General features: G+C 37.3%; 2 protein-coding genes across 3 annotated transcripts; both read right to left on the bottom strand.

Annotated features, from left to right (window-relative positions):
• Window positions 1-848: 848 nt before the first annotated feature.
• Window positions 849-5,189, bottom strand: LOC103991505 (cysteine-rich receptor-like protein kinase 43). 2 transcript variants are annotated; one of them, XM_009410991.3, is made up of 6 exons: window positions 4,864-5,189; window positions 4,654-4,793; window positions 4,338-4,551; window positions 2,327-2,727; window positions 1,277-1,675; window positions 849-1,171 (listed from the first exon to the last, which is right to left on the bottom strand). In XM_009410991.3, the coding sequence occupies exons 1-5, from the start codon at window positions 4,925-4,927 to the stop codon at window positions 1,286-1,288; spliced, it is 1,209 nt and encodes a 402-aa protein (XP_009409266.2). In that variant the 5' UTR covers window positions 4,928-5,189; the 3' UTR covers window positions 849-1,171; window positions 1,277-1,285. The 2 variants fall into 2 exon arrangements, with proteins under 2 accessions (XP_009409266.2, XP_009409265.2); XM_009410990.3 differs by having other exon boundaries at window positions 849-1,675.
• A 1,173-nt stretch (window positions 5,190-6,362) lies between these two features.
• LOC135642556 (uncharacterized) lies at window positions 6,363-9,158 on the bottom strand. The gene is made up of 5 exons (XM_065158804.1): window positions 8,729-9,158; window positions 7,892-7,985; window positions 7,272-7,309; window positions 7,032-7,167; window positions 6,363-6,918 (listed from the first exon to the last, which is right to left on the bottom strand). Exons 1-5 carry the CDS (start codon window positions 9,050-9,052, stop codon window positions 6,500-6,502), a joined length of 1,011 nt encoding a protein of 336 aa, XP_065014876.1. The 5' UTR covers window positions 9,053-9,158; the 3' UTR covers window positions 6,363-6,499.
• Window positions 9,159-12,782: the final 3,624 nt, after the last annotated feature.

The raw sequence follows: 12,782 nt of genomic DNA, 5'->3' as shown, positions 1-12,782 counted from the left end.
TTAACAAGCCGAGGTGTAAGAGAGACCGGAGACTGCTAGAGCATTCTCGAAAGGAGATGGCACAGCACATGTCGACTAGAAAAAGAGAGACTACTCCCACTTGGGAGAAGAGTGGATCAAAGATTAACGGTGACAGCGGCACATAATGCGGTTGTGTACAGCAGCATATCTGAAAAAGGTGGCCACTCTGGCAAATCATTATTAGTACGTACATACAAAAAGCCCAAGTGGATCCAAATTATTGTGCATGCTGGTAAGGAGAACACGTGATAGCAGTGTCGATCACGTGGTTCCTCCTCTTCGCCTTTATTCTTTGAGCATTTTATTAAAAAAAACGCTCCTTTTTATCGGGAGTTATTAAAAAAAATATAATCTTTATTTTTTTACTAAAATAATTTGTTCCCATATATTATTTAAAAAATCTTTAATTTTAATAAATTAATTATTATAAAAATTTTTTTTTTAAAAAAAATGATACTAATCATCTTAGAATCACTTCAAATTATTTTAGTTAAGGTTTGAGGGTATTTCCGTTTAAAAAAAAAAACACATTCCCCGATAAAAATGAATATGAGAGACAACAATCATTCGATAAAAAAGCAATGATAAGAAATTTTTTTTGATAAAACGCCCTCCCTGCTGATTGAAACAAACTGCATCGATGTCACAAGACAAAATAGAAATAAAGAAAAGTGTTTAGACCATAAGATTTTAGCCAAGACTATCGGTGATCAAAACATCTTTCGGTTAACAAAGGGAAAGTTTTTATTTCAGACAAATGGACAGTTGTAGACAGGGTTTGTTTAGTCAACGACCAAAGTGTAAACTCATTGATTGGGGAAAGTGACTGAAGGTGGTGCCTCGAAAGGCAAAGATTAAAAGCAACAAGAAAACACAGTCGTGTATGGACTACATAAAGTATACACAACATTTATACAATTCGAGCCAAGCCTAATCAAGCTCAACTACATGAAAGCTACAGCATCATACTAATTCCGAATTCAGACTCAGCATACTTACATTTCTGTTGATCGTGTTTGAGCTAGGAACCGGGCCAACCTCGCCCTGTTTACAAGTAACTTTGATTCATTTATCCGCCCCCGTGTGTCAGGAAGATGGCCAAACACTCGTTTCCTTGGATCAAACGAATCCCTGCCCCCAGCATGCTCGTCTGGAGCACGACCAAGTAAGCCCATCAAAATTCACATGCACGAGCATTTGACAAAAATGAACAAAATATCAGCAAATATGAGACGCAATTTCAAAAAGAATCAACCACATAAATCTATCGTCGCGCGGAGCGCTGCTCCCGGTGCGATGATCGATTTACGGTGATGGTGGTTGAGGTGGTGGCAGCGGTTGTGGTGGTGGCAGCGGTTGAGGCGGAGTTCACGGTAGAGGAAGATTCACCGGAAGAGTAGACGGAGCCGCGGGTTCCATCGAATCTTGGATAACTGAATGCAGGGGTCCCAGGCCTGGTGGGCTCCTCGAGTGTTCTTGGCTTCTTGGAGAGAACGATCACGACACGCTTCATGTCTGGCCGCTGCTTGGGGTCAGACTGCACGCAGAGCAGCCCGAGCTGAACACACAATGCGACTTGCTCTGCGTCCACCGTCGATTTCAGAGCAGGATCCAGCAGCTCCAGACTCCGTCCCTCGTTGTAAAGCTTCCAAGCCTGAGAATGTAAGCATTTGATACAAGTCAACGGGACAACATCCTACTCTTAAGTGTAGGATAAATTAAAATAGGTTAAACATGTAGAAATTGAGATAGAAAATTTAAAAGAGGAACTCGGAGACGTGCAAACACTGTCTTTAGTGTATTCTTTGACCTAGTGTAAATATCTTACACTGTCTTAAGCGTATTCTTTGACCTAGTGTAAGTATCATCGAGGAGTTATCCAAGATATAACCAAATGAATCTTCCATGAGTGCGATCGTGAAAAATCTAAAGACTTTTCACATCAAAGGTATTAATGAATGCACATTATTAATAGCCAGCACTGCGACGGTACGCTCTCGCGTGATGCACACCCGCGCTGTGCGTGGGCATGCGTCGCGTGGGCGCACGTGAACGTCACGCTCACACATGACGCACACAACACGTGAGCAGTAACTGTGCAACGACGATTAATTAATATAGTTGGGATAAATAGCTAATTTTATAATTATTTAACATGCTACAAAATAAATTAAATATGCTTTGAAGAGAGAGTAAGGGAATTGAGAGAGAAGTCTCCCAACTGTCCATGTAATCCCTGAACATGAAAAGGAATTCGGGTTTTTTTCTTTTTTAAGTTCCAACAGCAAGGAGACAGTGGACGTACCCATTCAAGAAGGCTGCTCGCTTCCGGGTCGGAGATTCGAGCAAACGCGGAGTTCTTCAGGCCCGAGATGAGCTCGAGGACCACGACGCCGAAGCTGAAGACGTCGACCTTGGTGGAGAGCGAGCCGCGCATGACGTACTCCGGCGCCATGTAGCCGTTGGTGCCGACGACGCGGGTCTTGACATTACTCTGGTCCTCGGGGAAGAGCCGGGCCAATCCGAAGTCGGCGATCTTGGGGACCCACCCGCCGTCCAACAGGATGTTGCTGGCCTTGATGTCGCGGTGTATGATGGTGGTGTGCGCGTCTTCGTGCAGGTACAGCAGCCCCCGGGCCACCCCAGCTATCACCTGGAACCTTCGCCTCCAGTCCAACTGCATCCTCTTCCAGTTACCCTCTTCTTCTGCGATCCCATCGAGAAGCAAATGTTTACGCAAACAGCAACACCAAAAAATTGTTAGCTATCATCGTAAACAAGATGCTCTGCAATATAGTAACAAGATTTATTCCACCGAACACTTGTATTCTAGATCGACTCGGCATTCAGATACTGTCAGATGTGATGCATGATGCATACGCGGAAGAAAGATCCCTTGTTGCCGGTCTACGCTACAGAGACATCTGGACTCTGATGTTTCCGACCATAATGAGGTTGATGGTAAGAAACCATAGATTATAATTGACTATCAGATGGCAGAGGTGGTAGTCAAATCTGACGAGTGCTACTTTTCCTTAGGACTCTTCCATTGACCGCATGGACATAAGACGAATCCAACTTTTCTTCTTATCTGACCAAGTAAATGTTAATCATTCCATAACATAGAAAACGTAAAGGTTTGGATACATTTCGATCGGTCCTTTCAATCACATATTCTAGTTCTAATATGGACCAGGAAGCATCGCAGAAGATCCACTGGCGTTGTGTGGGAATGCAACAAACAACGGATTAGATTATTACGACTTGATCCGCTTGCCTGACAGGAACCTTTCACTTAGAAACGTCTCTTCCGAAGGGAGGGGGGCGACGAGGTCAAGTACCCATTGGCCAAATAAAACTCCCATCACATCAATGCCATTAGGCAAATGTTACTTTTTGCCTACTTCTGTTTATACAAATTATACATTGAGAAAAAAAGGACTCCCGTCAAAATCGACGCCGTCGTTTTGTGTTGCCGATCAGATCCAGCGGGGATAACATGGTTTCCAGAATGTACAACATCCGTGTCTAAATGTACAGTTTCCTTTTCCCCAGCTACGAACTTTGCGATGACAAGAAAACAGGCGTCGGGGCACCTATGGTATCTGGCTGAACCTTAAATGACCCATTGATGACCCATTTAAAGAATTATACTTATCAAAAATACCTATCTTTACCAGACTAAACTTTTATGGGTATCGTAACACCATTTTTAAATGGTGGAAAATTGGATCACTCAAGAAGCATTTTAAAATTTGACCACAATTATTGGAAACTGACACTCCCAAAAGGGCTCCGATGATTGGCTGCACCCAGCGTGGTTATCCTGTTGAGATGGATTTGTGCTTCTCTTCGTGGAACCTCAACATGAAGGAAAATTCCAAGATCTTTTGGGGCTCACCGTATGCGAGTCGCAACAATAAGCACCAGCAGTAATGGATGGAGCTAGCAAATGTGTGGTGTTGAGCCATGGGAGGAACTAAGATGTGAAGTGTAAGCGACCTTGAGACTTCTAACCTACCTCGAAGGCACACGGGAAGTTAAGGTCTTAATGAATCACAAAAATAAATTAAATGTATATTAAGGTAAAATAACAAATATATTGGTCGTCCAATACCATCTAAATAGTGGGAACCCTATCAGCTGTACTGCCTTTAGATTTTTGCTATCGAATTTTTTTATGATTTTCCTGGAATTACTAACTTGAATTGCAAAATGACCCAAATTTAACTCTCTTTTTTCTGAAATCCCTAATCCCAAGTGCAAAAGGCAAAAAGATACGGAATCGGAGAGAAACAGAGAGGGGCAGTGCTTACCCAAGAACAGGAGCTTGTCGAGACTCTCGTTGGGGACGTACTCGTAGACGAGGAGCTTCTCGTTGGCGTGGGCGCAGTATCCGTGGAGGTTCACCAAGTTCTTGTGTTGCACCCTCGATAGCAGCAACGCCTCGTTCATGAACTCCCTCGCCCCCTGCCGCGACCCCCACCCCAGCCGCTTCACCGCCACTTCCCGCCCGTCCTCCAGCCGCCCCTGCAGGCGTGGGGTGCTTCCTGTCAATCGATCTTTCGAAACCGCCCGCTCCTCCCCGATCGAAATCGCATACCAAAACCCTCGTTATAATTTCTTACTCACCTTGAATACGGAGCCGAACCCGCCTTCGCCTAGCTTCTGCTTGGGATCGAAATTGCGGGTGGCCGCCGCCAGCGCCTCGTACCGGAACGCCTTCTGCTCCTTGGCCGCGATCGCCTCCAGTTCCTTCTCCTCTCTCCCCTCTAAATCCATCACAAATGATCAATCGAGCCGAAAAAGAAGTCAGATTGAAATAGCAGCGGCAAGGTATACCTTTTTTACGGCCGTCGACAAAGGGCTTGAAGAGGCGCTCTAGGAATTTCTTAGGTTTCGTCATCAGCGACGATGACGAATCGAGGGGCTGGGAAGGCGTTGGCGATCCACCATCCGACGCGAGGTGGCTTCGGAATGCCAAACAATCAGGTAATTAGCTAATCCATCGATCACAATTTTTCTTTGCCTTGTCTTCTTCAGTTTCCTTTTTTTCTTTTCTTCTTCGTTTTATCTTAAAATTTTGGTCTTTTGACACATCACTAGAAGGGACGACGCGTCCCGTGGACGAAGAGACGCCGTCGGCCAATTAGAGTCTCAGTGACGGCGTAAGGGAAAGGACGGAGCGGGAGACCAAGAAACCTTCTACTTAGCCCTACCACCACCCTACTAATGACGACGTACGAAAATGGGACCCTTGAAGTTTTCTCCCGGTAACAATCGAGTGTGTTGAGGGGTTGGCGGTTGATCCCTGCTTGTGCTGCGATGCTCGATTCAAGGTTCACGCAAGTTAATTAATAATCGAGAATATCTCAAAATAACAATAATAATAATAAATGCTAATAAAAAGGACAATAATGACGAGGCTGATGAAGTCATGACCTCTGAGTCGCTGGCCGCCACAAGTACATTGTGAAGCAAGTGAGAGATTAACTTTTAACAGATTCCAAAGACGAGACTTCAATTTGGGTCTCATCAAAAAGCAGGATGTAGGTGTTCTATAATGACCTTTTCCCTTTACAATATTTAATAAATATATATATGCTGTTTTTGAATAAATTAGTAATCATATCAAAGAGATATATAGTGTTGTTTAAAAGATACATACATATATATATATATATATATACATATATATATATATATGTATATATATATATATGTATATGTATATATATATATATATGTATATATATATATGTATATATATATATGTATATATATATATATATATATATATATATATATATTGTGGTAAGGTTGATAAGTATTTTGGAACGTTAATGAAAATCAAATTGCTTGAAGAACTAAATTATTTTTATGATAAATATTTTGAGTATGAAAAGCGATTGAACAAATCAATTTGATCAAATTCATTCCGAATTAGCCTCATAATCAAAATCCGTTAAGAATTTGCTTTAGATTTGTTAGTGCAACATTAAAAATATGCAACAATCTATTACAAAAAATAATAACAAATATTTTAAAATTACAAGTTGCAACTATGATTTATTTTTATACTAATAATATTATTTATGATAGTATATTAATGTTTACCTTATAACACTTGTCCTCGAGAAAATTATCAAGATTGGATCATACTAATAAGACTGCTCCATTTTTCCTGATGTAGTCGTCCCACTGCTTCAAGTCACCCAGACAGAAAGTACTGTTACCTGGACTTGATGAACAAAAATGTCATCATCGAGTTTGTCCTGTGCCCTGAATTTGACTTGAAGAATACCTGCTTAAAATTCTAAAGAATAAAATTGCAATAACCATTATAAAAGCACTCTTGATTTCAAGTTCTCATTTGGTACAGCCAAATTCTCATGCAAGCTGTTGTTTACTTAAACCCAAGCTGACAAACAAGTTCAGCTCCTACATGTTTTGCAGTGCATATAGTTCAAGCTCATATTTAGCTAATGCTCTTGTCATCTTCTAAACACAAAGTGTAGGCAACCAAACCCAGAACAGGAATAAATCTTAGATTCCTCACAATGCTCACACTGCTTTTCTTCACGTTGTGGAGGTTGTCACCTATCAGCCATGGCTGAAACATCGTGTAAAGGCAAATATCCCATATAAAGGCATAAGCAAGCCTCTCTGATCCAACATATCGCAGCAAAAAGTCCCACCGGTCTGCAATGCCACCGAATGCAGCATCAGGACGGCCAAAGAAAGTCCAAAGCGCTGATGCTACACAGACTGTTCCACCAATTGCACCAACGATTGATGAACCCTTGGTCATCAATGAACCTAATTGAGACAACTTATTGTAGGAGTGCTTCACATCCATGTCATTGAGGCGGATCGCCATGTAAGGTATCAAGAAAGCTAATAATAAGCAAAAAGCAAAAGCGAAGGCTGTTAGCAGCAGTATGGGTTATAGAAAAGCATCATAACATAAAGTTTTCATTTATCATAATTGATTATCAAGTCTGACATACTGTTTGTGAGGAACATCTGAAAGCCCCATAAGACATCTAGGGATCCACTGTATCTGTCTCTCCGGTGATCCGTATATAGCACTGGGGCAAACAAAAGTGTCCACCCAATGACAAAGTTGAACAAACCTTCAGCGGCCTAGAAAATAAGTTACTTGTTAAGGAACCAAGAGATGAAGTTTAGCATATGGTATCCGAACAAGGAAGAAGGAGAAGCTTATCAACTAGTGTTGAGTTCCTTACAGGATGCAGCACTGGTGCTTCAAGTACATGAATGCCAACTATACTGCCAACAAATGCAGATGAATTAGTAAATCAAGGCATTAACACCTGTGCATCAAGTATCAAGTTACAAGCACAAGAATAGCTTCATTGCCATTAGCATATGTGTGACTGACTTTAGGAATGATAGAAGTGACCCTAATTAATGGGATAAATCTTTGACACAATAGAGTTATGCTTTTAGTTTGACTTTAGCTTTTGCTATTCGTTCGATGTGTTTCTTCTTCTCTCTTTTACAGTCTATTTTTCCTATTCATCTTCTTTTAGCTTCTTTGTTTTCGTCTTTCACCGATTCATGTAAATTCCTTGGGAAAAATGCTCGCAATAGTGATCAAGCTGTTCCGTCAGCTATACTGACAAAAGTTCCACTAATCTTTTAGCAAGTGACCTACCATACACTTGCAAGACATTGGAATTTTTCTCAAGTCTAGTTAATTAAAGAAATTATAAAATAATACTCTTTTATGGAAAAAATGAAAAGCAAGGTTTATGTTTTACAGTAAAAAAAACTCGAGGCATTTGCTCTCAGAGCATTATAAGAAAAACATTAATACTTGACATGACAAATAGATCAGAGTTACCAGCATTCATCCATGGCAGAATAAAGAAGAAGTTGAGAGACAGTCCCACGAGGTCATTTATTGTTGTGGATTTAATCGCCCATATTGGGTCACCCTACAAGAAGATATTAGTCAAATACCATACATGAAATTAGAAGTTCTCTTTCTCCAAACAACTCAACTATGAGATTCCAAACGTCAAACAAATAACATATGTTCATATAATATGCACCAAGTAACAATGCATAAGAGCATTAAAGCATCAGCAAACGACAAGTAACTCATTCGAGAACAGAGCCACAGATTTATATAAGATTATGTTGAATCCAGTGGAAACAGCTTACATCCATTCCTATTCGTGCTTCCCCATGTGACAGACAGTATAGCTTGATTTTGAATCACCAGATCGTCCACAGTCATTACCAGCAACAACATACACAAGTAATTTTGATTAAGACTTTGGATTCTAATTTCCTAAATTTCCACACATCACTACAAGCAATCAAAAGATGCCCAGCAAAACCACAAACATCTTGCATGCACTATAATGGAGTCAGTAGAACGGTGAATCCTGCCCATCTACAACATCCGCAACTGGGACATCTTCTTGGTGGATTAAAAGGCAAACTTGAATCGATCGGAGATCCCTAAGAAAACCTAAGCAGAATGTAAACATATATATGAGGGAGAAGTGATCAAAATGTCAAAAGCAAATTACACTATTCGGCTGCCGCTATCGAGAACGCATCGGATGAGAAGCGTCTCTCGTATGTTGTAATATGAAACTATGAGACTTTGATCACATCTAACTGCAGCTAAAAGACGCAAAATGCCAGAGAACAAGCAGAACAAACATACCGGAGCATAAGGGAGAAGGAAAAGCCAGAGAATATAAGCTGCCTCGGCTGCCCACAAGGCCGCCTGCTGCACCTGCCGCAGGGGCCGGCCATCTTCCCACGCTTGCTGCTCATCCTCAACCATGCCACTTCTTTTCTTGGCTCGGCATGCAATTAGGCAAGCAGATCGTCGATGGCGGCTTCTTCCGGACACCTTTAGCCCATCTCGACCCTCTCTTTCCCTGGCTGACGCTGCTGGTCTCGGTAAAGAATGCGAGGATAGCAGTGCAGGAGGATAAATCCAGCTGTTGCTGCTTCTACTACATAGAATAAGTCTCCATGCCATCTTCGTTCCTCTACACCCTTTCGACGCCAAGCGGGTGATAAATTGGTCACCCTATGTCATATGCTGGAGTGGTAGGCAGACGCGATGGCCACGACACTTAACCCAATCCACCCCTCAACACGGCATGCCCATATCTTGTGGAGACTTGGCCTTATGAGTGTGATAATATTTTAACTATTTGGCACCTGATTTGTTCCTAATATCAATTCTATTCCGTAGGAAAGAACCCAAAAGCCATTTTGGACGAGATATTTGGAAAAAAAAGGTCAAAGTCTTTATAAATAAAATTTTGAATGTCTATATAACGAAAATTCGGATCGAACAATGATCCACTTTTGAACCAATCATATGGAATAGTGTTGATAAGATGATTGGAGGGATTATCATATAAAAATTATATCTTTATGCGATAAAAAATCCTTTCATGCTTTAGTCAGGATTAAAAATTAAGAGAGTTATTATTTTTTTATGATTCCGTTAATGCTTAAGTCAGGAGACTTTTCAAGATATATCAGTTAAGTCAAGATCAAGAATATTTATTTAAGTTATCCTATTATTATTGATCATGAAGTGTTTATTGAATCCATATTATAATCGTGATGTAGTTGTTTGTGTTAATATTAGGGGATACTAATTACCATAACTTATAACATTCTACTCCTAGTTCTACTTATATTACATATACATAACTAAAGTAAAATATCTTATTTTAATTTTCATTAATACTATCCATATGAGTGTAACGAAAAGTAAATAATCTTAAAATTAAAATGTGCTAACTTAGTAAACAAAATGATAAGGTTTTCCCTATACATAGTATTTTTAATACTTGTATATAATTATATCTAACCAAATGAAAACACAAACATTAAATGTTCAAAATTTATACACGCAAAATGCCCACATGTAATCATTTATATTTGTGTTGGCATGCAAGTACGTGCTCACTTCCCTACCCAATCACTTAGGTATGATACTCGTATCCTTACCAATAAAATAAGGTCTATGAGTAATCACTCAATAAAAATAAGTCTTTATAACTTTATTCAAATAAGTATGCATCATGTCATGTATACAATATTTTAAAATTATGAGCATAAGACATTTAATGGTAAATACTTCATCATATAATTTCTTTAATAAATATAATCCTATAACATAGTATATACAAAATAAAGAGATAAAATTCTACGTCAAAAAATTGAAAATATTTATCTACATATGTAAGAAACATAGACTTCTATTTCTCTGCATGCACCTTAGGTCATAATATATGCATGTATACAAGATATTTTATTATAATTTATATAATTTATACTTATAAAATGTATACATTCATATTAGCTCGTGCCTAGCTTATGACAATCATAAAAATATGCTTTCTAAAATATATTATAAATATGATAACATATATGACCACTATTTTACAACGAATAAAACTTAAACTTATCTATCTAAACTTAAAAATGAAGATGTTAATGAAAAATCACATTCCTTAATGATCGAGTTACACCGGAGTGTTGGGTCATTTGATGTTTTAATTAAGAACCCTATCTTTTGAATTATTGATTCATAATAAGCAATGATTCATACAAAATGTTTGATAAAATCCATAATAAATTAGACTATATTCAACCAAAAAAATAATCTAAATTTCATCATTAAGAATTAATCAAATCATCACATAAATTTGTGAAGAAATTTTCTTTCACTATTTTAGCTAATTAAATGATCTTGAATTATCATAAATTTTTATAAAAAAAACTATCAGACATATAAAACTAAATACACGTCAAATTTTAGCTTAAGATAAAATCATTTAGAGGCTAAACCACTCTCCTTATCCATTACCAATATCTATTTTATTCTACTAGAACAAAGTTGGGACTATTTAAATTTATAAGCCTATCTTAGTGCACAAAAGAGGTATTCAATCGGACACTAAGAGAAACTTTTAAAATATATCAAAGGGATAGAACTTAATCATATCCATAAGGGGATCAATTCAACTCAAATAATACTCCTTAAAAATAAGTGATTCTGAGTATCTTAGATTAGGATAGTAATAACTCTATACACGGATCTCAAATTAAAGTTATACCAAAGGCCTTAGAACCATAATAGATTTATATAAAATATATCTTAAAATTAAATATTAATTTAAAGTTTAGGCTACTCAAAAGTAGTTAGAAAAATTAGTCTACAATATGTAAGACTAAAATTTTACATATAACAAGGTAAGAATTGGGTTTTTCTTACCTTAATCTTTCTTAGAGCTGGGTTTCTTAGTTTCTATGAGAAAAACTAAGAGAATGACTTAAGATCTAGGATTCAATCCCATTATATTTTATTTTTATTTTTTATTTTTATTTTTATAATATAATTCTATTATTATAGTAACTTCAATTGAGTCAAATTTAGTTTAGTAAATATATATTTTTTTTTGTATAAACTCATTTTCCTTCAATCTCACTTATGTATATCAATATTTTTAGTATAACGCTTCTATTTGATTTATATTTTTATTACTTTATTCATGCCTAAATAGCTTATTATTTTTCATATATATGAGGTCTAGAATTTAAACTTCGTTACTTTAATCATATCTAAACTCATTCAGTTGAGATTCACTTAAGATATATTACTTTGACTTTGTATGATGCTTAAAGTAAATAATAATATTTATGCATCTTCAACCAATATTTTATATAATACTAAGAAAAATATTTTTTGAAAGTATATACTTTAATTTTAAAAGTTAAAAGCATGAGTATGCCATTTATCATATTTATAAAGCATATATATCACAACTTATATTATTAAATAAGGATAATATATATATATATATATATATATATATATATATATATATATATTATTTGTGCTTCTCTTACTATACTAGTTATAGTTAAATGTACTAGTCATTGGTATCCTATAAACCAAACCAATCATGTGAGTGATGACATATGTAATATGATATGCACTCTTTTTACTTATTATTATTATGTCATTTTATCACTTTATATTGTTTGATGCATAAGTATGTTGTGATGTCCATAGATTTATGCAATGAGAATCGAATCATGATGAGATCATGATAATGAGATAAATTCATCTTTAAACACATACCCTAAATAATCCTGGTCATATGTTACTCGAGAGGGACATCGAGATAATCAGACAAACTTATGATGAAGGCGGCTGATATCATAGCTGCTCGTGTAGGGACACTAATGCTATAATATATGTACTCATTGGAGAATAAGTTCACTAACTGATCTGCTCACGGAATACTGGATGGTCGATGATACCTCATTGTCAGACAACGATTTCGTCATCCTAATGGTGTACTTGGTCCTTAGACTTGAGACATTAATGATGTCATGTATGAGTACTTCATTCTTTGATACTAGACTTATATGTTTAAAAGTTCCAAATCTAGCGCAATCGATCATCGAGAGTGATAGTCATTCTTACGAGGGTTATTGAGTGTCGATAGAGAATCATTCACTCTCGGTATCATAAAAATAATATCTCATATATTTTTGCTCAGATTAATTCTTAGACAAGGTCATTCGGATTGAAAAAGAAATAGTTATTCGGGAGAATTCGATTTGAGCGAGACTTGAAGAGAAATTGTATAGGTTTGATCGCACCATGCCCAATATATGGTCTCTTTGATATTAAATAGATGAAGGACTATATGTATATGGTAACCGAGGATAAATAA

The sequence above is a fragment of the Musa acuminata genome, chromosome BXJ3-7 (genome assembly GCF_036884655.1).
Source record: "Musa acuminata AAA Group cultivar baxijiao chromosome BXJ3-7, Cavendish_Baxijiao_AAA, whole genome shotgun sequence".
Classification (NCBI taxonomy): domain Eukaryota; kingdom Viridiplantae; phylum Streptophyta; class Magnoliopsida; order Zingiberales; family Musaceae; genus Musa; species Musa acuminata.
This window is presented reverse-complemented; position numbering and strand designations above follow the sequence as displayed.

Bases quoted from the DNA above. Each gene is read 5' to 3' on its own strand.
- LOC103991505 (XM_009410990.3), bottom strand. From the start codon at position 4,927: ATGACGAAACCTAAGAAATTCCTAGAGCGCCTCTTCAAGCCCTTTGTC. The intron at 4,794-4,863 runs GTATACCTTGCC...TGATGGATTTAG, and splicing joins TGTCGACGGCCGTAAAAAAG to AGGGGAGAGAGGAGAAGGAA. The intron at 4,552-4,653 runs GTGAGTAAGAAA...CCACGCCTGCAG, and splicing joins GGTTCGGCTCCGTATTCAAG to GGGCGGCTGGAGGACGGGCG.
- LOC135642556 (XM_065158804.1), bottom strand. From the start codon at position 9,052: ATGGCATGGAGACTTATTCTATGTAGTAGAAGCAGCAACAGCTGGATT. The intron at 7,986-8,728 runs GTATGTTTGTTC...ATCTTCTTGTAG, and splicing joins TCCTTCTCCCTTATGCTCCG to GGTGACCCAATATGGGCGAT. The intron at 7,310-7,891 runs GTAACTCTGATC...TTGGCAGTATAG, and splicing joins TCTGCCATGGATGAATGCTG to TTGGCATTCATGTACTTGAA.